Below are 26,692 nucleotides of genomic sequence, written 5' to 3'. Positions count from 1 at the left end.
GAGATTATTCTGTGCGGCGTCCGGAGGCCAATCCGGATGTGTCATATCATCCAATGTATTATGCAATGAGTGATGTGACACATCCGAACACCGCACCTAATAATTTTTCCTATGATAGAAAGCGAAGAGCATCAATTAGGAGTTCTAAGTATGAATTTTTTAAGCCTACTTAAATTAATCTGCAGAGGAATATACTCAATCTGATAAATAATCATTTTATCCTTAATTACTGATAGATTAATAGATGATTATAATATAAAAGAAATAACTAAATCTAGTAATGCTAACTAAATCTAATAATATATACAAAATGAGCATATACATGAAAAGGTTGGAGTACCTCCAGTAGAAGATAAGATTAGAGAGAGTCGCCTTAGATGGTTTGGTCACATAAAACAGCGACATTCCGATGACCCGGTTAGAAGAGTAAAGGTATTAGATTTGACTTATGTTAAGAAAGGTAGAGGTAGACCTAAAAAGACTTGGTTAAAAAATATTAGAAATGACCTTTCTTTATTAGATTTAAACGAGAATTTGACTTTTAATAGGACACAATGGAGAAAAATGATTCATGTAGCCGACCCCACGTAGTGGGATAAAGGCTTGTTGTTGTTGTTGTTGTTGTAGTAATGCTAACACAAATAAGACTCAAAGCTAATGACCAAAAGTAAGCATCTCGTACCGTTGATCGTACTGTTGAGCTGCAAATAACACAAATAAGTTGAAACTAAACTCCACATTCTCCATTTCAAAATATAGCAATAGCCATATCAAATAATAATTCATCTCTAACCGAACTCTATTTCTAACAGCAAAACAAAATATTCCATGTAAATTTTTTTTCATCTTCTCATTTCATTGCTGAAGAGAAGACTGATCACTCTCATGTAACCAAAGTTATAACAGTCTAATGCTTCCCAGTAGACCATCTGCTAGCTACAAAGTGGAATAAGTCTTATATTTCTCCTTGGCAAAAACCTCATTGAACTAAAAATCATGAGGCGCAACCAGTTACTAACTTGAAATATAGAAGGATTTCAGTACAATCTAATGACTATAATCACAACAATGGGATTACTCCCCATTTTGGTCTTACAGACTAAACACTCACATAAGAGCTAAACAAAAATGCTATGGTATCCTTGCCTTATGTACATCATCGCCGAAATGGTCGAGGTGGCACTGAAGAATCCAAGATGAATGCCCGTTTCTCTCGGTGAATTCTAGTTTGCAGAGTAGACAACAAGGACTTTGTACATGAAATGCCATTACCATGAGAGCTTTCTGGCATATAGAAAGGACCAAAGATAGAAGAAATAGTATCGAGACCAGATGAGTCCCCATGATCAACAGTACTGATTGAATCTCTGGTGCTCTCGGTGGTAAAGGATGAATCATCTGAGCTTGTAAAGAGGGACAATTCACTTGATGTAGCATCAGAGAAGTCTGTGCTGACCAGATTTGCAGAAGCTTTTTCTCTTTGAAATAAGTATCTCCCATTCCTGTTACAGTCATCGCGTTGTTTTTCGGGCCTCAAGTAAGTATCACCATTTACTGAGCTAGAGTGTGGATGGCCAATTACAGTTTCCTTGTGTTGCCCATGCCTTGAAGATATCATAAACTTCCATGAATCATGCTGAAGATGGGGAGCTTGAAATAATGGCCTCTCTATGTAAGCACTTGGAGGGCGTGGGAAACACCTGAAATAGCATTTGATGACTGTCACTAACCTTTGCCAAATGCTATTTTGAGCTTCTATGGTAAGGTAATCAATGAAAGCTCTGATTTCATCTCGAAGATATAGAGAAAATATATACATATATGGAATCTGGTGATTGTACCTTGAGTAAAATAGCATATATGCACCTTCAGACATGACCTGACTCAAGGGAACAACCTGCACCTACACAGTGTGAATTTATGTAAGATGTTCAAGTCTTTTCCAAAAGAAAAGAAGAAAAAAAAAGGCATGTTTAACCTTGATGAAAGGAAACTATATGGAGGCATTCAAAAAATGTACACCAAAATCTCTTTAATTGGTATTGCCATCAGAATGACATTCAAAAAATGTTCAACATCATAAGATTGCAAACGGTAAAGTGATAATGGGCTTTTTAAATTACCTCAGAGTCATCAATTCGAAACCACGTTCCTTGAATGTCTTTCACATAAGATACATAATGACCGGAGAAAGAAGTATTTTGGGTATCCAAATGCACAACAACAGCATACAGCATGTAAAGTGGGGGACTATCAGCACTCCCAGTTACAAATGGAATCATATCCAACAAATCTGGAAATGTGACACATTTGCTGATTTTCCCATATTTTCCTGTCTGATCAAACAACAAACAAAGTAGATGGCGGAGTCGTTAACATGTAGAAAAAATCCAAAAGTTTGTTACAGATACCTAGAAACTTGTAGGGAAGAGAATAGATAAGTGTTGAATTATTGCGGTCGGGAAGTAAGAACATAACTAGAGCTCTTCTGCAATTATTTCCTTTTGACATAATATAAACTCCAGATTTTGTTAGTTAATTTTGATTTGATTGCCTTACATAAATGCATTTTCAATTATTTTGCCCGTAGTGAACTTTCTATCACAAATAGTTCGCCGATGAATAGAAGTTTGTATTGTCAGCACATAATAAAGAAGAATAACCTTTATATGAAAATATATTATAATGACAAATAGTATAGACTTCTAATAAATGTTAAGCATATGTGAAGATCTTAAGATGATAGTATAATAATTTTAATAACTCTATCAAAGGAGAGTTTGTCAAATGATCCAATTTAATTTGATACAGGATAACTGATTTATATAAATGAAAAACTCAGCACTTTCAAATTGTATTAAAATTTATGCAAAAGAAAGAAGAATCTTTAGAATTAACACTTTGTTATACTTTATTAAAGACGAGTTTCCAAATAAGTGAAGCACAAGAATTGCTGTTCCTCCTAGTTCCTTCACAATTCCTAATCCTACATTTGGAACAATATTGCTTATGTAAACCTGAGCTCTCTCTAGGGAAAACTTATACTGTAAGAATGTCACATTCCAAAATAACCAGTATATCCAGCCTAAAAAGGAAAAATATGTTTGTATTGATTCCTGTACAAATCAATGGAACTTGAAAATCTGACCTGTCAACAGAAAGTTGAGTTTCCATTGAACCAGCTATTCATTCATACAAGTAAACAAACAAAGAGAATCTGTGCTCACGTGAGTTGAAAAGAGCATCCCTATTTGCATAGAAAATTTTTGTTTTTTTAAGGCATAAGCGTCTCGAAAAGCATCATTGCTGATGAGTAGACAACCAAAAAATTATCCCACATACCATCATGTAAATCCCTTTAGTGGATGTAAAGGCTGTAAGGGAACTACCACAATGTCCAAGGATAGATAAGACTTGGAAGAGACAGAATCTCCAATGATGTATAAGACTGGAAGCAAGAAAGAGGTTTCATGTCTCAATCATATACATACACTCTAACTCAGTTGTGCAGTTCCAACGAAAAAGTTACTAACAGCCAGCCACTTTGCCTAGGGCTCTCAACTAGGATGGCCTAGCCCTGATATAATCTCAGCCGCATAGACGTAATATTATAAGGACTGACATAACCCAATCCAATTAACATTATCCTATAAACGAGATTGAAGAGATGTATGTCTTATATGCGTTAGAAATCATAAATGACCCAATTTTTTATTTGATTAACCGTAATGCTAGTAGAAATATGCTAATATAAAGTTAAGAGAAAAGAGCAATAAGAAAAACACAATAGATAAGAATATTGTCAATAATAAGGAAATATAACACTAATAAATACTATAGATTCTTAATAAATACTAAGCCTATATAATGATATTAATATGATAATACGATTATTCTATTAACTTTAATATCTCCACACAAACTCAGAAAGCTCTAGCCAAGAGTTTGTAGATTGCAAGAAGAATAACGAGATATAAACAAAGAAATGTTCAACAACCTTCCAAAAATATTGATCCATTGATTGATGATAGAACTAGAATTCTCAAGGGAATCAAGAATAGCCAAAAGATTGGCATTAGCCCCACTAGTGCCAAGACTAAAGATGAAAAAATCATCATAGGATATCAAGATAGAAATGAGAACAAGGTGTTGTATGCCAAGTGGAGACAAGACTTTAGCTTGAGAGCTAGTGCTATTTAGATGAAGATGAAGATTTAAAAGCAAGGAGTCATGCAGAAAGCAAAAGCATTAGAGTCTTAAAATGATATGTAGCCATTTGAACTTGGGTGATGAAGGCTTTGAAGCACTAGAGAAGTCGGGTGAGTCAACACAGATGTCGGAAAGGAGGAATATATTGGGCAATGCAAATGTCAAGCAAGTCGACATAGATATAAGGTGAATTAAGATAAGGAAACAAAAGCTGTGAGCCAGCAAAGATAAGTTGTTGTTATTTGTTAGGTGAGTCAAGAACAAAGAACGAAAATGCTAGAAGACAAAAAGAGATGACATTGGATACGCAAGAAGTAGAAGAGCTAAGATTCAAAATTGATGCTTCTTAGAATGAGATTGGTGCTAACCAAGAAAGACGACAATGTTGATGCTTCTTAGAATGAGATTGGTGCTAACCAAGAAAGACGACAATGTTGATGACTAACTAAAGTTGTCAAGAACTAACCAACTCTGATACTATGTTAGAAATCATAAAGGACTACGCTTTGCTTGATCAATCCTAATGCTAGTGTAAATATGGCTATATAAAAGAAAAAGGAAAGAGCAATAAAGAAAATATAATAAAAGGAGAATAGCCTCAATAATAATGATATAATATAAATAAAAAAAATATTATGGATTCCTAATAAATACTAAGCATATATAATAATATAATAACTCCATTAACTCTAATGATTTGGTGTGTCCCGTTTAAGCCCAATAAATTCCAATAAGCTATCTTACTCAACTTTCACGGTTCCCACCAATGTCTCATCACTCTTAGCCAAAATACAAAGGATAAGTTCAAAGAGTTAGGGTAAGAAGTGACACCCTATAAAAGCCACGTAAAAATGTCATATTATCACATGCGTTAGGCTTAATTCATCATAGGAGGTCCACTGCCTTTTCTATAGAAGAAGAGCAAAAATTGATTGCATTCTCTCACCCTTAAATCTTTGTGCATTTTTGTTGCAGGTAAGTGCACACATGCATCATAAATGAAGCTTCATTCTTTTACGTTCACATTTTATCATGTCATTTTTTCTTTGATCTCATATTATGTCTTCTAGATTTGTAATTTAAAGAAAAAATAATGCAATGTTCTTGGACTATAGCTTAAAATTATGATCTACGTTGAACTTCATGGGTGATTATAATTACATGCCAAAACTTTTTATTGTTGTCAAAATAGAATGATAGAGAATGGAACATCCTTTGATCTTTAATGGACCAAGTTACTCCTACTATTAGAAGGAATAAAGAGTAATTAAATAGTCATATGGTTCAAAAAAAATTATATAAATTATTTTTAACTTTTTGTTATGATTACATATTCGCATTTATGTTTATATTTGTATTTGATTTCCTTTGTAAGGTCATGTAACTAATATGATGAGTGATATTCTTTCAAGCAAAAAACTAATTTAATAATTCACAAATTACTAGCTACTTATCTTAAATTGTAAAATAATCCTCAAACTATTCATTTGCAGTTAATTTAGTCCCATAGTATCACATTTCTCCAATTTAATTAATCAACGGTACAAAATTTATCCAAGATGGTTGAGATCAATTTTGTATCACAATGTCTACATATGAGACCAATTTGGATCAATATTTTATAATCAACAATAACAACAACAAGCCATTATCTCACTACCTGGGGTCGGCTACATGAATCTTTTTTTTTTTTCATTGTATTTTATTAAGAGTCAAATTCTCACTTAAATCTAACTGAAAATATCATTTTTAATACTTTCTAACTTAGTCTTTTTAGGTCTACCTTACCTTTCTAACATAGGTCAAATTTAATACATCTTCTTACCTAACAGAGCCATGAAAAAATCAATGTTTTATGAGACCAAACAATCTAAGGCAACCCTCTCCAATATTATCTTTCACTGGAGCTACTCAGCTAAGGGTGTCAATTCGGGTCAACGGGTCAGGTTCGGGTCGAACCCGGAACTAACCCGGCAATATTCGGGTCAACCCGAACCCGACACGTTTTTAAAAACAGGTCAGGTTTTCAGACCCGAACCCGACCCGACACGAATGACCTGGGGTTGTCCCAAATTGCTAGTTTTCAGGTCAAAATTGGGTCAATCTTCGATTTTCGAGTCAAAATGGATCAAAAACTGGTCGATCTCAGATTTTCAGGTCAAATACGAGTTTTCGTGTCAATTTCAGATTGCTGGGTCAACCCAAACCCGACCCATTTCGGGTTCAGGTTGACCCTAACCCGGATTTTTCCGGGTCATGTTTGGGTTGGGTTTCGATTCGTGTCAAAAATTGACACCCCTATACTCAGCCCTTTTAACGTATTTACTCATTTGCATTTATCTAGAAGTGTAAAGCCACTCATCCACCTAAGCATCCTCATCTCTGCAACACTTAACTCTCTTTTAATTGCTGATGGATTAAATTGGAGAAATATGATTCTAGGACTCAATTGGCCACACATGCATAATCATGGGATTATTTTAAAATTTAATCTAACAAATCATATTCTTTAAATGAAACAAACAAATTGTATTTTAAGCATATTGTTAAAGAAATAATTATAATTATCCAAGAATTTCAACAAGATTTTGGAAGCAAATAAAATAAGCAATCAAAGAAATTAATTTTCATAAAATTATACTTTCAATTTATCACTTTTGACCAAAATTAATGAAACTAAACTAGACAATAATGAAATAAAATAGAAAAAGAATAATATTATCAAAATAAATAAAAATTAGCCCACATATGAGTCCATTGAGATAATTATATTGCACATTTGTACCGTGTAAATGAATCACATTATCAAAAACTAGAAGAGATTTTATTCAAACAAAAAAATTTGAATTACATATCCCAAACAACTATTTATAGATTATTGATAATCTAGGCTAGTAGATATTAGGGGTGTTAATATTTGACACGACCCGAAAACCCGATTCGAACCCGATTCGAACCCGACCAGAAAATTTTGGGTTAGGGTCAACCAGACCCGAAACGTGTCGATTATGGGTTCAACAATTCAACCGGTTTCCAAAACCGGGTCGGGTTCGGGTTGACCATTTCACCCAAAATTGGCCCGTTTTTTACCCGAAAACCCAAGATTGACCTTTGACCCAAAAAGTGGAGATTGACCCATTTTTTTACCCGAAAACTAGCATTTTTTGTCAGCCTCGGGTCATTCAGGTCATGTTGTTTTGACCCATACCAGAATCGGGTTGGGTTCGGGTTCGAAAAACGACCCGTTTGCAAAAAATGGGTCAGGTTTAGGTTGACCCGGATAGTGTCGGGTCGGTTTTGGGTTCGACCCGAAACCCGAAATTGGCACCCCTGGTAGATATGGTTCACACAACCAAATTTAATTTCAATCACTCCAAAATTCAAATATCAATTGTCCAAAGACAAATATGTCATAGTTGAACAGAAATTCATACTATTCAAATCAACAACCACATGTTGAAAACATATGACCACCAGTTGCAGTATGGTATTCAAACTTCATCAATAAAATGCTAGATGCGGTGAACCTTGTGTAACAACAACAAATAATAAACAAATAAATCAAAACAGGAAAAACTATAAAGAGCAACAACCTTATCTAAGGCCCAATACTCATCTACCATGAATGACAACCACATTATCCAAAAGCCAAAAACCCTTATACCATGAAGAAAGGAAACAACCCAAAACTGAAAAAATGGAAAAAAAAATCTAAAATAATCTCCCAACTATTCATGTGTGACCAATTAGTCACCAAAGCATCACATTTCTCCAATTAAGTCTCTTGACTATACAAAATTGATCCAAAATGACCATCATGTTGAAATTTTGATATATAATTGATTCCAATTTAGTCCCTCAACTACACAAAACTGAACCCAATGTTGACCTCCTTTTTGGCATCAATCACCTACACATTATACCTCGAAGATTGATTTATTTGATTGCAGATTGCGTTGATGTGTTTGATCAATGATCAAATTGTATATTTTATTTCAAATCATCATCGGCCTTAAGATTTACTCCTTTTGATCACATGTTGTTCTCTTATCATGTTTTAAATTATATGTGATCGGGTCGACGTCGATTTGATAAGTATTTTGCATGTATTTGAGTTTTTATCGCACATGTTTGTTCCGTGTGTAAATTCTCCTGATCGGTATCTCATTTTGTAAAACAGATTGCATGAGCATGTCCAGCTCGTTAAGATAGATCAAATGAGTCCATTCATGTTCGAATTAGGTGTCATTTGACATGTTTTGAGGAGAGAAAAAGTTAGATGTTATTTCTTAATAAATTTAACAATGAAATAAATTAGTATCATATAAAAATCTTTTAGAAGAAATAAAATAAAGTTTTAATAAATAAAATCTACCCCCTCATTCAAATTAGATCTCCTTGAGTTTAATACAAAATAATTTTTGACTAACTCTTTTTCATCTCTCAAAATCTAGTAATTTCAAAACTGATGACTAATTTAACAAACTCAATCATAGCCATTTGATCAAGGGCTTCCAAGGCAAATTCAATAGAGACCCTTTGATTAAGGGTTTTGTAAGATGAGTTCATGTACAGGTAATGGTAAAAAAAGGGGGATTCACGATTCAACACCCCTCACACCCATCCAAGCCACAAGCTCTCCATCTCACACCTTCAACTCACGGCCCTCAATCCTTGGACGAAATCTACATATCTTTTCTCCTTGCTTAGCCGAAATATGGAGCATTCATTCTCCTTGCTTGGACGAATGGTGATGAAAACGAGGGTTGGATGTGGTCGGTCGAGTATCTTGGAGGTCGATGGGCTGTAGAATCGAGAGAGGGAGAGGGAGAAACCATAAGTTGAAGGAGATGTGAGATGGAGAGTTAGAGAGCTTGTAGTTTTGAGGCTTGTAAAGGGGCTTGAACTATGGATCCACTTTGTTTACCATTGCTTGTACAAGAAATTTCCTCTTGCAAAACCCTTAATCAAAGGGTCCCAATTGAATTTATCTTGAAAGACCTTGATCAAATAACTATGATTGAATTTGTTAAATCAATCATCATATATGAAATTACCATATTTTGAGAGATGAAAAAGAGTTAGACAAAAATTATTTTGTATTAAAGCTCAATGGGATATAATTTGAATGAGGGGGATTTCATTTTTATCATTTATTTCTTCTATCTATTATATACATATATATTTTAATTTTATATTTTAAATTATGTTTTAATTTATTAAAAATTTATTTTATTTCATCTAAAATTTTTATATTATACTAATTTATTTCAGTATTAAATTTATTAAGAAATAGCCTCTAACTTCCTCTCTCCTTGACACGTGTCAAATGACACCCAATTCAAACACGAATGAGCTCATTTGATCTGTCTCGACGAGCTAGACATGCTTGTGCAATCTGTTTTACAAAATGAGGTCCCGATCAGGAGAATTTACACACGGAAGAACATATGCGATAAAGAATCAAATACACGTAAAATATCATCAAATTGACGTCAACCCGATTACATATATTTTAAAATATGATAAGAGGACAACATATGATCAAAACAAATAAATCTTAAGGCCGACGACGATCCAATGTAAAATATGCAACTTGACCATTCATCAAACACAGTAGCGCAACGTGCAAGAAAATAAATCAATCTACGAGGTATACAGTGCAGGTGATCGACGCCAAAAAGGATGTTAACATCCAATTTAGCCCCAAAGAGACTATTATGAAACAATTTTATTTGACAAGGGACTAAATTGGAGAAACATGATACTCTGACTAAATAGGTAATAAAAATAGTTAGAGAACTATTTTAAAATTTACCCCTGGATAAATGATGCAACCAAAATATTAGGAAACTAAGGTTGCAAAAAGCTATACGTCTTCCGTAAGCATAAACATTACAAAACTTACAACCATATAACTTATATATAATTTTGAGGAGAAGGATGCATGTGGAGGCGGTAACCATGGATAGAAGAAATAGATATAAGTCCGAGACGAAATATAAAAGGAGAAAGAGAAAATGAACTAGCTCGCAAGCTAAAAACCATTAGGTTTTACTCCAAAATACATCACAAATCACTCTCTAAATTAGCCACAAAACATCACTATAAATAGAGAAAAAGGTGCTTAAAAGACACCCCAAACAGCCGCCCAAAACAGCAAATCATAACAAGGGAAAAGGAGGCCAACAGCCAGCCACAGCCGTCCCCCTATAGCCAACCAAAAAGAGAAGAAAAAGGGGGGGGGGCTTGCTTACATCAATAAAACATAGTAAGGCTTCATATATATTACAAATTGCTGGCTAGAAACTTATTTAATGGTGGAACAAATTACAAAACCAAAAATAGTGAATAAAAAATTACAACACTTGAGCCTAAGATCAAGCACAAACTGAAGTAGCCTGAATTCATATCAAACCATAAAACTACTCCAACTTTAGGAAATCAAATAAAAAAAGAATAAACCTCATTCTTGAAAACAATCATTATAGACATAAACTTGGAACCTATAAAATAAAATAACTATCAAGAGTGGCAAAATCAGATTGATCAAGTCATTTATTCAATCAGCATTTAAATTGAGTATAAACTTGTAGATCTCTATTAAGTCTAATAGAATTGAACAAATTCAATTTTAAAAAATTTCACTTAGTACTTCCTATAAAGTAACCGATGAATCATCAAAAACAAATTTGTCAAGCCAGTGTACAAGATATCTCTAGAATCCACCATTAGTAATAGACATAATCTCATCAATTAAAATAACTTTAATAACTAACTGTATAAAATTATCTAACAAAGAATTGCATGTTAATCATGAGGAGATGAAAACAAAGAAGAATCGATGAAGTTGGCAGTAGACTCAAAAAATAAGGTTATACCAAATACATTGAAAATTGGATATATACCATAATTTCACAAAAAATTCTAATTAAATGGATTAGTTCTACCGTATTGCCCAATGTTAAAAGGCCTCACCTTCCTTGCATTAAACTTCTTGACGGTTCAAAATCAAAGCCTTGTGGACTTAAATGCATCATTACCACATCATCAAGCTTAAATTCCACATACCTCTTGTTCACATTAGCAAAAAGATTTTGATTTTCATGAATGGTAGTTAATTTTTTTGGAATATCCTCTATCAATCCATACAAATCATACAACTGACTAATCATATATGAGGCAAATAATTAAATTATATGAAACTAAAAATGCACATTAAGGAATACTAATAATTAAAATACAAAGCAAATCATATGCATCTACAAGAAGTACAAACCTTGCATAATATTCAAATATGCTAAAATCTTTTTATTTACAACTTTAAAATTGATTATGGAATTCATCGCGATATTCACCAAATGATAAATATTTCTACCTAAGCTTATGTTTCATTCTAGCCTATAGAGTTTATTCCATTTCAAACACTTTAAAAAAACAATTAAGTATATCTCACTAACTGTATTTCACCAATTTTAACTTTATGAGAATCAAATAAATGATGTAATAACATCAACAATATCAAGCGTTTATCCTACTATGTGGGTTTAGCTACATGAATTTTTTTTCTTCATTGCATCCTAAAATTTTGTTAATAAATGATGATATAAAAAAACTCTTCCAAATAATTGATCAATCCTAAAAATTTGTTAAGATCATGTTCCCTCTATCAAATGTAAGAATGTAGTTTTGAACTTCAACATAATTATAATGTGTCTAGAATCACAACTTACTTCAGCTTGTCTAAAATGCACAATTAATTAATCTTTAAATGTCATAATTAATGTCCTATATTTAGTTTACAAGACAATGCAACCATAAGCTTTGACACAAATTTAATGCAGAATGACTCGAGATGAGTTTCCTAATGCAATCAATATGGCATGTATGCTTTCACATCAACAAAAAAAATACTTTATGATTCTTAAATTACAAGTTACCAATCAATCCAAAATCTCACTGTTTTAATGAAAGCACGCAATAGTAGTTGTTTAAGTTTATAATGAATTGATCATAAACATCAAATAATTTCTGCAAGAATTTTAAAACTATTAAAAGCAGAAACCAACAAACTAATTTCCAAAAAATCAATTTCTGACACATCACTTGTTGACTAAAATTAAGAGCACTAAGCTACTAAAAAATAATTTATGTTAAAAAATTGCACAAGGAACAAACTTATCAAACAAGAGAAAAATTAGGCCTCACACTGACACAAGAAAATGGCATCCCCCAAAATCATGTAGTCACGTTTCTATCATGCTTGAAGGAATCACACATCCAACTTGAACATTCAACATTGAAAATTAAAAGAAATTTTATTTAAGCCAAAAATAATGAATTACATGTGATAGATCACTGTTTATGGACTCTTTATAATCTAGACTAATATTAATGATTGACACAAAATCAACCCAATTCAATTAGAAGTAATCCAAAATTCAAATATAAAATATCATTTTCCATGGATTAATGTCGCCATTGAATCCCAATTGATATTACTTAGATTAGCGACCACATGTTGAAAATAGAAGACCACAGGTCTTTTATGGTATACTGCATCTAGAAATTGAACACCCGGGGAGGTGAACCACGTGTAACAAATAATAGAGAAATAGGGAAAGGAAAAATTGTAAATAGTAACAACATTATCCAAGGCCCAACTTGAGTGATAGCTATAAAACATTTTCAAAAAAGAGTCTTCTTTTAATCCCCCTGAATAAGTCAGGTTGAAGCTAGAGTCAAGCTTTCTTTCTGTCGTTTAGGTTGCGTTTGGGACGACTTTCTTCCTGCTTGTTAAAGCAGTTTTTTAGTAAACATTTTTAATTTTTGTATTAGAAAGCTACTTTATGAAGCAATAAAAAACTGTCTCAAACAAAGCCTTAGAGAGGGAGAGAGCTTCCCGAATTGATTAACCATTGGTCGAAAGAAAAATTCTTTTTAGACGTATGGAATTGCCGGAAGACTTGAGAGACTTCATCCTGAAAGGCTGCATGAACCGCGTTTTCCAAAGGAGAGTCAATCTCACTTAATATTTTGGGGAAAGGCTTTGGCTTACTTATTCCCTCGAAATAGTTTCTCTAAATTCACTGTAGAAAATGAAAGATATCTGATTTGCCCTGCTTTCAAGCCAACGAGGGATGAAAGTAACCCATCCGCTATATAATGTGAAAAGCAACAACCTTATCCAAGGCATAATACTATATTCCAGGACCATGAAGAAGAAAAACCCCCAAGATTGAGAAATTGTAGTAAGGCTCCATTCATGGAAAACAATCCACTTGCCAAACTTATCAAATAGTAGAATGGCTTGTAGAACCCAAAATAGTGAACAAAATTACAATACTTGAACTTGAGATCAACTATAAAATAAATTAGCAAATTAATACATAATGCATCCTGTTCTTGAAGACAATCATCTTAGTCATGTTCCTAAAATTGAAACTTGTAAAATAAAAGGCCAAAAAAATAAACTAAAATCATATCCCGGCCCTATCACTTATACAATTGATGTTTATTCAGAGTATAAACTCTATGAAACTCTATGATCTTCATTACTATATATGTTTGTAAGTGAAAAGTGAAATATAAACAGGCAAAATTATCATATATCAGGTCAGTTTACAGTTGAATTGAGTTAATTTCAAGCGGGTCATCCATGAGTCCAATAAAATCAATTTTAATTTTGAATCTACTAAAGTACAAGAGATTATTGAATAAGTTTTGAGTTTTAAGCAAAATTATCATCCTAACCAACTAAGAAGACCAAAGAATAAGATTCAATATTAAAGTATAGCCCTTTTCTAGCATTTGTAGATGTTTCTTATCATTTTGTTATATTTTGGGGCTTTCCCTGCATTAAAAATCTTGCTTTCTTTATTCATAAAATAAACTTGTTGAAAAAAAGAATTTAACTAATGTTTTATTTGAAATAAGGGCTTAAATGGGTCCCTAGCAAGATTTAATGGGCCGATTGTTTAAGCCATTTTAAATAAATGATTATTATACATGGTTAACTTACACCAATTAACATATTTAGTATAATGTAATAAAGCTCACCACAGTTTAGCTCTACAATCAAATGGACTAGCTCTATCCAACTGACAACCCTAGCCTGGTTAATCATGGGAATGCAGGCTACCCAATATAACAAATATCCAACACAAATCATGTAGCTTTCCTGCCTCACTACAAAAAATTCATCAAACACTGGCGGAATTTCTAGCAGCTCTGGAACCTCCGAAAATTCCGAAGATTAAGCCGGCGGATTAACCACCCATAATAATCGGCAGTTTGAATGCAGGAATTTCCGGTGGGTCTATAACCGTCGGTATTTGATAAGTTCGACATCGTTACCGGCAGAATGACTGCCAGTTTTAAGTGAGCTATTGCTGTGGCTATTGCCGTCGGAAATCTCCAGCGGTTGTCTACATGACAGTAATTTCCGACGGTTTAACCGCCGGTAATACCGACGGATACTTTGCATCAGCTGCCGATCTGACAGCTGCTACAACCACAACGTAAAACCGTCGGAAAGTTCCAGGAAATAAGCCGCTAGTTTGCATTTCCTATGCTGTTTATATTGGGGGAAAAAATTTGCCGGAAAACCTAATTTCCGCTAGAAAATTGCTCATTTCCGCCGGTAATTGACGATTTTTCTATACTGCTCGTGACAATGACCCATCAAAACATAACAACAACAACAACATCAAGCCTTTATCCCACTACGTGGGGCCGGCTACATGAATCCTTTTTCTCCATTGTGTCCTATTAAAAGTCAAATTCTCGTTTAAATCTAATAAAGAAAGGTCATTCCTAATATTTTTTAACCAAGTCTTTTTAGGTCTACCCCTACCTTTCTTAACATAAGTCAAATCTAATACCTCTACTCTCCTAACCAGGTCATCGCAAGGCCTCCGTTTTATGTGACCAAATCATCTAAGGCGACTTTCTCTAATCTTATCTTCTACTGGAGCTATTCCAACCTTTTCACGTATATGCTCATTTCGTATCCTATCTCTAAGGGTAAAGCCACTCATCAAAACATACACCCAAATTTAAAAAAAAATGCAAGACACGTTTCTCCATGTCTATCAGACAATTAAGTCAAATGTTGGCCAATATGCACGCATCAGTGGCTTTTTTCCAAGTATTCATGCAAATCAGCACACATAGTTGGACAAACCATCTACCACCGACTTGTCCTTTGTCCCGCTTGCCACACTTTTCTACATGAAAATAAGCTGCACCCTCTACTTAACAGTTAGCCCATCGATAAGCTAGTCAATAATAAAACTAATTAGGGCTCAAGGCATTATGAAGATTAAAAGTGATCAGTTGGCAGTAACAATGTTTAAAATTGCGTATTCAGGTATTGAGGCGTTTTTCATTCGTGAGGCGAGGCGTAAGCCTCAATGCGTTTTGAGGCGTAAACCTCAAAATCAAAAGATTGCGTAAACATAAAATGATAAATTTGTTATATACTAATGAGTGAATTATATAAAACATAAAAAAGCATAAGATATGAAGTGAAATCAAAATATCTCAATAGTAAGACAACATGAAATATAGTTCAACTCAAAATTCTATCTTTCTAAAATCCCAGTATTCTTTTGATTAACATATACTTCTGATTTCCAAAAATAAATAGCAATAACATATCACATAAGAACTTATAAGTCATCAGCACTGTCATCACCAAGGGGTTCTTCATTTGAATCATCATTATGGTGAACTGCTCTCTCCCCTTCCTCCTCTCCTATAGAGTCCAATGTCGGGCATTTACTTCAAGATTTATGTAAGTTTTAATATATATAGTGTGAGGCGTAAGCCTCATGCCAGTGAGGCGAGGGCGGGCCTCAAGGCGGGCTGCAACCAAGTTGAGGCGCAAGCCTCATAAAAAAAAACTCGTGGCGTAAGCATCGAGGCATTTTTTACTGGAATTGCGCAAAGGCGAGCCTCATATTGCGCAATTTTAAACCATGGGCAGTAAGCAGCTGTGTGGTAGATTATTTCCACGCAAAACGATTTGAAAACTAAACTATTAACCCTATTTTTAAGTCTGCTTATACGAAGCTTCACGTTAGTCCATCAGCCTACATCCAGAATTGAAAATTGGTCTCAAAAAATGCATTATTTGTTGTTTCCCTACTTTCTTCTCATTGGCACATCAAAACATATCAGAGCTGATAAAAATACGTAAGAGGCGATTATCAAACTACTCATTAAAAGAAAAACATTCCGCAGGATTTTTATATTTTCATCATATATTATCGACAATGCAAATGAGAAACATAATGTAAGCAAAAATTTAACTTCATAGATAATAACAAGTCCCACATAATTTTTCTTCATAAGCTAAAATGCTGCAGAAATAGAAAGTTTTGTGCTTGTAATTAGAATTGCAAGTTAATAAGCCCAAGAGAAAAAAAAAACTATGTCAATATAGTTAGCAGTATTTTGAGTTCATTCTTAAAGACCTGAATAAACTAACACAATTTTTCAAAAAAAAAAAAGAATAAACTAACACTGTCACCTGAAATCTCTTCAGTACAATTGTCAAGATATTTGGCACCTCATGTAAGCTCAACTGTTTTCTTGCTCTAACATATGCAGAGCACCTAAAATGGTTTGTAGATAATTAAAAAACAGCACATAAATATTCAGAACATAAGGGCAATGACTATGCCAAACCTTCCACATCTATACATGTTTTCTCCGTCTAAATCCTCGGGGGTAGTAAACTGCGTGAGGGCATCCTCCAAAGATTCAACCCATCCATGAATCTCCAACGTAAGATCCATTATGTTTTCGTATCGCTCCGACTCTTGATCACATCTCAGGCACTTAACCTAAATTCAACAAAGTGAAAAAGTCAGATAAACTAATTAAGGTTTCATTTGGGTCAGCTTTTTTCTTGCTTAAAATAGCTTTTTAGTACAAAAATTTCTTGAATTTGAAATTTTTGTACTAGAAAGCCGTTTTAAAAAGCACTACGAAAGTTGTCCCAAACGAACCCTAAAAAAAAAATAGAGTAACAAATCTGGGAAAGAATTTAAATTCAAAGAGATTATGCCTTAGATTTGAGTCGGCCACCAAAAATCTGCTGTACAAGAGTAGTTTCCTGCAATCCGGGATCAACCTTCTTTTCACCACCTTGATCCTCAAGGCATACAACTTGCATAGACATAACTAACAGCCTGGTTCAATACCAACAATTTTGTTTTTACAGAAGGAAACATTTACAGACTTGAGTATCAAAACAAAGGAAGAAAGAGATTGTTAGGAAAATCCAAAAGTATTAATTGAAGAGTACCATTCACAATACCTAAGAAATTCATGAGCATCTTCCTGTTTTCCGCCACCCATTCGACAACCAACACTCCTCATGTTTGACAGAATATTACCGGGAGACAGCGGGCCGCCTTCTTCCAACAACATTGCAGTGTGCCGTTCAAGTTCGCATATCAGACACCAATCACTTATCCGACCTAAAGAAAAACAAAATCAGGGGCTATAATTATAATATTATCCATATGTAGCCAGTATGTGAAAATGTCTGACAATCTGAATTTACAGGATCTAGAGTGTGATCTACGAAGTAAGTAGACCATTAGAGGCTTTGTAAATGTCAGACACTGCAAAACAGCATTGGCATAGCAACTGCAACAAAAAAGTTAAAGAAATCAAACAATGGAAAACTGTTTGCAGAAATTATCGGTAAAAGGAACAACATTTCACAATTAAAAAGTACAAAGTCACTAGGCTTCATAAACTAATGTTGAAAAACTTCCGAAATTCTTAGAAACAGTCTTGATAACTTACATGAAATCAATCTTAATAATCTGTTAAAAGTAATTTAATTTTAGTGTATACTTGCTAATTGTAAGATAGAAGTTATATTTCTTTTTTAAGTAAAGCTCCAACATTTTATTTTTTTACAGGCATCTTTTTCAGCAAACAAGATGCTACCTTTATTAGTTTCGGCAACAAAAAATGTGGCCCTCCCTCGTCATTTAGATCCACTTCCCCAACATTGTTTAGAGAGTAAAAAAGAAATAATTTCGCACTTGCTATTGAAAACCCATAAAAGTGGGGAAGTGGCATGCAAAAAAGTTGGGTATTTACATATATTATTTAGCATAAATATTTTTTGGTGTTCCATTCACCAAGAATGATGCAAATCTCTGAGATTCTTGTACCCACAAAATGAGCCTCAAATTCATATCCAACAATCTTTAAAAATGTAACAATAATCAATTCACTATAGCTTAACCTTTCTCAAGAATTAAAACCATGTAAACGAATGAAAACAAACTAAAAATAAAAAACTTAACATACATTTACCTGTTTCCACAATTGAGAAGACCCCTTGGTGATATGCCTGAGACTTCACTCTGAAAAAGTTTGACTAGATCTTCATAGGGAAAAAGCACCTAACGAGAGTTTATAAGACATCCAATTCAGAGAAATAAGCTGGTAAGTATAAAAAAAGACTACATACTTTGATGGGAATGTTTAATTGAAAAAATTAGACCTTAATTTTTTTATAACTATTCATCAATCCAAGAAAACTCCTCTTAGGAAGTTTAGAAGAATTTCTTGTCGCTTCCAGGATAATCTCTTCCAAGTTTGATGTTCCATTGCAGCTCTGCCCAGAAGCGCTTGTGGGAACACGTTGGGGAGATCCTTTAGAGACAAGAATAAGAACCCAAGCACATAAATACAATATCTGAATTGCAGGAAATCTTTGCTCAACTTACTTAAATCAGTTTCTTTGTGGCTTTTTCTTTTTTCAGTTTGAGATTGGCATTGACTTGGCACTGTTGCTGAAGTTTTAAGAGGATCCAGTTTGTATGGAGCCTTTTTGTACATGTCATTTCCTTTAACTGATTTCACTTCAGCTGATGAGGCCAAGCCTGTCATCTCATAGGAAGAGGGAGATCCATCTTCATGACCAACTTTATTTGAAATATACTTTTTCCCAGTTTCAATTCTATCTTTCGATTTTTCAGAAGGGCCACTGGAGTATCTGTGCCTAGATGTGATAATTGTTTCCTCTGTTGATTTTTGTGGTAGATCAAATGTTTTCTCTGAAAGGTTAGTGGGGCTTTTTGGATCATGTAATCTCTTATTTTCATCTGTAATATTTTGGAACTCAGAGAAAGAATTTCGGGCACTGGATAGACTGGTATGAATTTGAATGCCTTGTATATCATATCCATGATCTTCATCGGTTGCAGGAAAATTTCCAGGTCCTAACTGAACCACAAGAGGGATAAGCAAGATATTTAAATGAAGGGTCGTAAGCTTATTAATAATTAGTGAATCACAGCAGGGAAAGAAAAATTATAAAAAGCTCAACTTTGAATGTAGCATCTTTAAGAAAATTGCCTGTGGAGAGTTCTGAACTCACACCCAACAATTGAGCATCAGCACAAGTGATACCGGTCCCTGTAAAAATACTTTCACCATCATTTGCCAACATTTCTCTTTTCAGTTTACCTCGAGCTCTCTTAACATGATCTTGCGACTTCCTTTCGATTTGTGGATCAAGGGATGAGTCTGCTTTCCAGTAAAATGCCTCATCGGAGAAATCAGAAAATATTGGATGTCCCTCGGTATCATTTCCAATAAACTCTCGCGGGCCTGCTGTCAAGGACCCTCTATGAACAGAATCTGCAGTAGGGACAGGACCAGTAAAATTATTCAGAATACCAGTTTGCCATTGCTGACATTCTTGTTTATGCCCCTGCCTCCAGTGTAATATTTGGCATTTCCCTGAACTGCGAACATGTCATGAAGATAACTTCTGAAGTATGATAAACTCTAAATGCATAACAAACCTAAATCAAAGAGGATTACTAAGTAAACAGGCAAGAATAATACACAACCCTGAACATCCTTTTTGGAAAGAAATTTTGAATAATAAACCATGTGATAAATGTAACCGACATGTCCCAAATACAACACAACCGAAATGAATGCACGACTTATACCAAGACGAAATTACAGAAGGAATACCTGGAAATTCAAACTAACCTCAAGTTGAAGGAAAATACTTTGATACACTTCAACAATGCTCTCAACTTCCTCGGACACAATCCCTTTGTTATTAAGTTTAGATTTATAATAAATGGTCCCCGATCTTTCTAGTTTCTAGGTATACAATGACAATGATGCTTAATTTAGTCAATGCAAGATAATCTTATGCATTTATAGCAAATAATGAATTCAAAATAGGCTAACTGTCATTTGATCTAATATGGTAATTTGGCATTTGAAATTTTGGACAGAAATGGACTTTATTGGTAAGAAATAATAATACAATAATAAAACAATTATAATAGATAGCGAGTGTGAAACAAAGAGAAATCAAAATTAGGCCTAATACACCAATGGTCAAACACTAGATATTTCTATATGAATACATTTTTCAATGATTCAATACGAGACTAAGCCCAATACTCCCACATACCTTAACAATCTCCCCTTTAAATGAGAACTCTCCACATCAACAATCACTCCTTTCAAATAAGAACTTTTTAACACCATTAAATATAACGTAGCAAGAACACACTTAACCATATCACCTTCATGTGAGTCACGCACTCTTGAACTTTATTTAATTGTTGCGTAAGTAACTTTGCTCGTCTACGATGTCATACAGTCGATGACTTATAAGCCAAAAATAGCATGGGCAACTTGATCCTAGCCAAAGAATCATCTCTGATACCAATTTTTAATAGGGTTGTCAACAAATGACCTGGCCCATCAATCTGATCCAAAAAATTCGGGTTCGGGTTGATTCAATTAATAAACGGTTCAGGCTAACCTGTTTAATAACTGGGTTGGGTTCAAGTCATGTATTCGAACTTATTTATTAAACAGGTCGAGTTCAGGTTGAGCCATCAACCTGATTTTGACCAAAAAAAACTTTTTTAATATTTTTTTCATTAGATTATTTTATTTGTTAGTATTATCTTCTCATTTTTATCAATTAATCTTATATCTATGATTAACAAGTTAATAAAAGTATTTTTATTTAAAATGGTTTATCGAATCGTGTTCGGGTTACTAGCAGGTCGTGTTCGAGTCCACTTTTTTGGCCAAATATATTAAACGAGTTAGGTTCGGATTGACCATATTTAAGTCATATCAATTTCGAGCCAAACTCAAATTCAAGTCGTTGACCCATTTTGTCTGCCCTAATTTTTAAGAATGAGTACCAAAGTGAAATTAAAGTTGGGTCAAATACACTAGAGTTCAAACCACATTCAATACAAAAGCTTAAGCTTATGGCTTAGGGAAACTATTTGTTATTTCTACAATATTTTTTATCAATTTAATAAGAGACTAAATTAAACATTCTAACAAACTTTAATAATAACCAATGAGAAATTTACGATGAACCATAAATATATATTTCAACCAAGCAATTAGAGGAAAATATTGAATAAAAAGAGTAATGCAATGCTTCCCAAATAGATCATAGCTTTAAATGAGGCTGCATCAACAACCATTAGTTAATAATAGAAAATATATGGGCAAGAATCTTACTATTAGATAGAAGATTTTTATACTAAAAAAATAACTTATTAAAATATGGTTGTTATAACACAAGGACTTAGTTTTGGATACAAGGACTAATCAAATATGGTTTGCTATGTGCCGGAATATTCACGACAGTATAGAAAGGGATGTAAAAGTCAGAAGAGAAACTATGATTTTTACATGGAAATCCTAAAAGAGGAAAAACCATGAAATCTTATCCAGTTAAAATGATTTCACTAATGTTTGTTATTGGTTACAAATGATGCCCTTCCTCGGAGGAAGGCATTGACATGACATGTAAATATACATTATGAAGAGCATGTTTTATGGTCGGAGTTGGAAGAATCCCATGGCATAAGAATTATTCTCAAGAGAATATTAACTTTTTTGTTTGGTCAGTAGAGTCGTGGTCAGATGATGGTGGCCCAATGGACCGTAGTCTCACTAATAAGGTTGAAGGCACCGTAGTTAGGCAACAGAGGTTAGAATGACCATAGTCACGCGACAAGGGTCGAAGGGACCGGGTGCGGGCGATGGAGGTCGAAGGTACCTGTGCGAGCGATGGAGTTCGGAGGGACCGTTGTTAAGCGGCAGGGTTGAAGGGACTGTAGTTGACGAGTGACTATGGTCAGAAGGACCGTAATCGGGCAACTGAGGTCGAAGGGATTGTTGTCGAGTAATAGAGGTCAGAAGAATCATAGTCTGTCAGCGACTATGGTTGGAGGGACCGTAATTGGGCAATGGAGGTTGGACGGACTGTAGTCAAGCGATGGAGGTTGAAGGGACTATATTCGAGCGATGGAGGTCGAAGGGACAGTAATCGGGCTGTTGGGTGACAAAGGTCAAAGGTACTGTAGTCGGACAACAGAGATTGAAGGGACTGTAGTCGAGCAGCTGAGATTAAAGGGATCGTTCTAGGGTGACAAAGGTCATAGGGATTTTAGTCGACCGGCAAGGGAGGTAGGAGGGACCGTAGTCAGTTGAGGGAGGTCAAAGAGGCTGCAATCGAGCAAGACGGAGGTCGAGGTGACTGTTATCGAGAGACAGAGTTTGGAGGGACTGTTATTGGGTAACGTAGGTCGAAGGGACTGTAGTTAGCAAGCAATTATGGTCAAAGATACCATAGTCAGGAGACGAAGATCGAATGGACTGTGGTCAAGCAATTGAGGTCGGAGGAACCATAGTCAGCGGGCGACAAAGGTCGGAGCAACCACTATCAGTGAAAGAGGTCGTAGAGACTGTAGTCAGTGGATGATGGAGGTCGGGCGGAGACCCAACTATGGAGGCATAATAGAGTTCCAACAGCAGTGGCCGAGTGGCGAGGATTCGTAAGCCGTAGTGCTTGGGTGGAGCTTCGAAACTTTTCGAACTTCAGAGCTCTCTTGGGTCTTCAACCCATGGCCCAAGCCTTCAAAAGTCTCCTTCATGTACTATTTATAGATTTTGAGATTGGCATGCTCCATAAATATAGAGAAGATCCAAGGAAAATTTAGAGAGCTCTATCAACCAATCCATATTGATTCCATTAATCATAGATCATCCACTCAACATTTAAGTGACTTAATGATTTCAAAATTAAATGATCATGGTCTCGCTAGATTCGTCTCGTCAAGCCGCTCGATTAAACTATAAGCATGTCATATTTGGATATCATTTGGTCATCCAATTAATGCTTTGGAGCTTCCAAATATGCTTCGGCTCCTTGATTTTGGCCCATTTGGGCTCATATTGTACCGATTTTGGCCCATTTGGGCTCAGATTGTACTGATTTTGGTGTGGTTGGGTTTGTCTCTTCAAGACGTTCAATTTGACTATAAGTTTGTTGAAATTTGAGTTTGGATGTTCCCAAATTTAATTTCGAAAGTTTTTAACTTGAATATGCTTCACGATTCATGTTTGATCAAGAAGATATTTTGTGACGTATCAAGCTCTTTCACCAAGACATAAGATTATGATATAAATGTTTTGTTACTCAAATACAAGATATTTTACTAAATAAAAGAATTGTCATCAAAACATAATATTTATCAAATATAAGAACTTTTAATTAGAGATAAAACATTTTACTCATAATAAAACGGTTAAGTCAAATAATGGCATCTACGAAGATCATTAATTTAACACACCTTTTTTACAGCATTAGTTACTAAATATAAATTTAGACACCGATTCTACGCACAGATTTATATTAGTATAGTAGTATTCATAAAAAGGGTGTCAAGTTGCTTTAAGAATATGTAATGAGAACAAGAAGTTGAAAGAAATGTAAGGAAATTTTGGCAATTCGACATTTAATAATTGATTTGAAACGATTGATTTAAATCTTAAAACAGCAATTGTTTTTATATTTCCTTCTATTAACATTACAAGCATCATGATTTTACGAAAATTAACATTTTCCATTACTCATTCCAATTTCATTTTCCATTCCATCATGTGTCTTTGACCTCTGTGGAACCAGGCATGCATTACACAAACTTTTGGTACTCACTTTGGTTCTTCTGTTGATAGACCAAGGGATCTTATCTACCTACGTCAGAAAATCAAGTAAACTTGATTGATGCTATGAGCACCTCGGTTCTATGTTACCTACCTGGACATGCAATATTTCATAAGCACCATGCACTTAGAAATGCTTAAAAATATTATCGTAGACAGAGCCCTTGTAACAAGAAATCAACCTCCCAGCTGATTGCAAAATGGTGAAAGCTTTTTTGCGCCTTTGTAACAAATGTAAATAAACGGTGCGTGCCTGATCAAATCTCTAAAAAGAACAAATCCCTTAGATTTTCGCAGCAAATTTTATCCCATCTATCATTTCAGATGACTTGCTAATCATGTCCCCGCTGAACCACTCAGCAATATCTATTAGTATCTATTTATATATGAAAAGTAAAGCAAAAGCGTTTTCCACAAACATGAAATAAATGGATTTAAGAATGTGAACAAAGTAATTAAAGATAGTCAAGAAGGAAACAAGCCAAGAGAGAGACTCTTGGTAAAATGAAAAGAATAAAAGAATCAAAGTTAGCATGCTCATCATACCAGTATCTAACAGACTTGCATCTGGAACAGCGAGTTGTAGCAAGGGCAAAACATTTAGCACACACATGAGTGCTACTCTTCAAAGAAGGAACTACTGGTAGAACATCAGCTGGTGCTATAGCTTCTATTCTAAGGGCTTCTTCAGATACTATCTGTGCAAGCATACTTATCTTGGTCTTCTTCTTTGAAGCCTCATTCCATTTTCCAAGTAAAATGTAAGTGACGATAGGCAGCACAATTAACACCACAAACAGAACAGGTATATCAGCTTCCCTTGGCTTGAGCATGTCCAACCCCACATACTGATGTCAAAACTACACCAAATGCCTCTCAAAATTGACCTGCAGAAATTAGTGAACACGGTAAATTCTGCAGAGAGAATAGACAATACACGCACAACACATAGTTAACGAAAAAAAAAAGGTATTAAAGAACAACTCAAAAGATCTTGGTTCTGTACTAAAACAGAAAATGAGGACCAAAAGACAACTAGTTATCATTATCATTCAATATTCATTAAAACAATAGCAGTAAATCATGAGTAAATGAAAGAAAACAAGCTTGACAAAGCTTTTTCACTGACGCGCCTTCAGGAAACTTATAATGATGGCGATTCAGTTCTGCCCAGAAATTCATTCTGGATACAAAGAGAAAAAACCATCACTAACGAGCTTTAGCATGACGGGGGGCTTCCTACTTTAAACAACTGAGCTGCAATAAGCAATCTGAATTCAAAATTTTCATGAATTAAGAAGAAGGTAAAACAGAAGAAGTGTTAATTTTCTGACAAAAAAAATGATCCTGCCGAATACCAATGTTCTACGGAAATAATATCTGACCAATGTGCAGAATAGTAGGATATAGAACAAGATAAACAATAAAATAGGAAAAGGCATCTGCATTTGCACCTCTTGCAGGAAAACTAATTAGAGGAAGATGAAAGGGTATTTTTAGAGGAGGGCAACGGAAACTTCACCAAGGTCCTCATTTCACCACCAGAAAACATATATAAGCAATGGAGCTCACTAATCCGCAAAAGGAAGATGAAACCTACCAATCCTCCATACTCAAACAAAGTCGCAACGAGCTCCAACGAGCTCCATTGCTCGCAGATTCAAGATAAACAAAAAAAGGGAAGAAATGCGCATTTTTCGTACAGAATTTCTGCCCATGATTTTATTTTATTTATTTTTTTTTTTTTTTTAAAAGAAACAAATGATGGCAATTGAAAGGGAGAAAAAGGAGAAGTCTTACCACTTGGTACAAGGAATCGAAACCCACAATAGCCAGCTCCGCGTGATCTCGAGATTCGCCGATTCCTCAGTAGCTACAAAGAAATGAAGAAGCAAGGAAAAGCACGGGGCTGCTCTTTTCAGCACCCGTCTTTCTCCTATTCTGAGTCTTCACTCTTCTTCGTCTGTCCTGCCTATCAAAACAAGTGATAATAAAGATTATCAACAGCAAATTTACACATAAAGAAAACTGAGAGAGATTAGAGAAGCGCTCACTTTTTTTTCAGATATGCTTCAGAATTCCTGCACTGTAATCCCTCCCAAATGCTGTAAAACAAGGAGGGAACAGAAAGCTTTTGTTTTTCTGGGGAAATGAACAGAAAGCTTTCAGCTTGTACAGCAAAACTATGCCTTTTAATTGTTTAGACTGGCAATAAGTAACATGATTAAGATAATGCTTTAAAGTAGCTATATCAATGAATGAATTTATGTAGCATTCATTGTTCGCCGTGCAAAGAGGACGGTTCTATCAGGCAACCAAAGTGCATGCGAGGCCCACATACTCCATTTCCAACATATCAAGCTAATGCGAGCACTTATTATTGCAGTCCTTGGCTAAAAAGTAGGTCTCACCGGCTCAGTAAAGATTGGGC

The 26,692-nt window shown here is 34.6% G+C and overlaps 1 protein-coding gene across 9 annotated transcripts; it reads right to left on the bottom strand.

Moving 5' to 3' along the window:
* Positions 1–778: 778 nt before the first annotated feature.
* LOC110098930 (ubiquitin carboxyl-terminal hydrolase 15) lies at positions 779–26,611 on the bottom strand. Of its 9 annotated transcripts, none has more exons than XM_020825882.2 (16): positions 26,316–26,611; positions 26,062–26,233; positions 25,395–25,532; positions 24,808–25,148; positions 19,574–19,994; positions 18,972–19,470; positions 18,746–18,897; positions 18,556–18,644; positions 17,786–17,871; positions 17,537–17,699; positions 17,285–17,408; positions 16,903–17,060; positions 16,745–16,829; positions 2,124–2,336; positions 1,842–1,903; positions 779–1,700 (listed from the first exon to the last, which is right to left on the bottom strand). In XM_020825882.2, exons 4-16 carry the CDS (start codon positions 25,092–25,094, stop codon positions 1,157–1,159), a joined length of 2,883 nt encoding a protein of 960 aa, XP_020681541.1. In that variant the 5' UTR covers positions 25,095–25,148; positions 25,395–25,532; positions 26,062–26,233; positions 26,316–26,611; the 3' UTR covers positions 779–1,156. The 9 variants fall into 9 exon arrangements, with proteins under 9 accessions (XP_020681541.1, XP_020681545.1, XP_020681546.1 ...); XM_020825886.2 differs by having other exon boundaries at positions 1,842–1,897; XM_020825887.2 differs by having other exon boundaries at positions 19,625–19,994.
* Positions 26,612–26,692: the final 81 nt, after the last annotated feature.

The sequence above is a fragment of the Dendrobium catenatum genome, unplaced genomic scaffold, assembly GCF_001605985.2.
Source record: "Dendrobium catenatum unplaced genomic scaffold, ASM160598v2 fragScaff_scaffold_1180, whole genome shotgun sequence".
NCBI classification, from domain to species: Eukaryota; Viridiplantae; Streptophyta; class Magnoliopsida; order Asparagales; family Orchidaceae; genus Dendrobium; species Dendrobium catenatum.
Note: the sequence above shows the minus strand (reverse complement) of the source record. Positions and strands in the feature narration are given on the sequence as shown.

What these genes read in the sequence shown, in the direction of transcription:
- LOC110098930 (XM_020825882.2), bottom strand. Translation starts at nt 25,094, where the DNA reads ATGCTCAAGCCAAGGGAAGCTGATATACCTGTTCTGTTTGTGGTGTTA. An exon ending in TGCAAGTCTGTTAGATACTG is followed by an intron (nt 19,995 to 24,807) that starts GTATGATGAGCA and finishes ACATGTTCGCAG; the next exon opens with TTCAGGGAAATGCCAAATAT. An exon ending in TATATGCTATTTTACTCAAG is followed by an intron (nt 1,701 to 1,841) that starts GTACAATCACCA and finishes ATGCTATTTCAG; the next exon opens with GTGTTTCCCACGCCCTCCAA.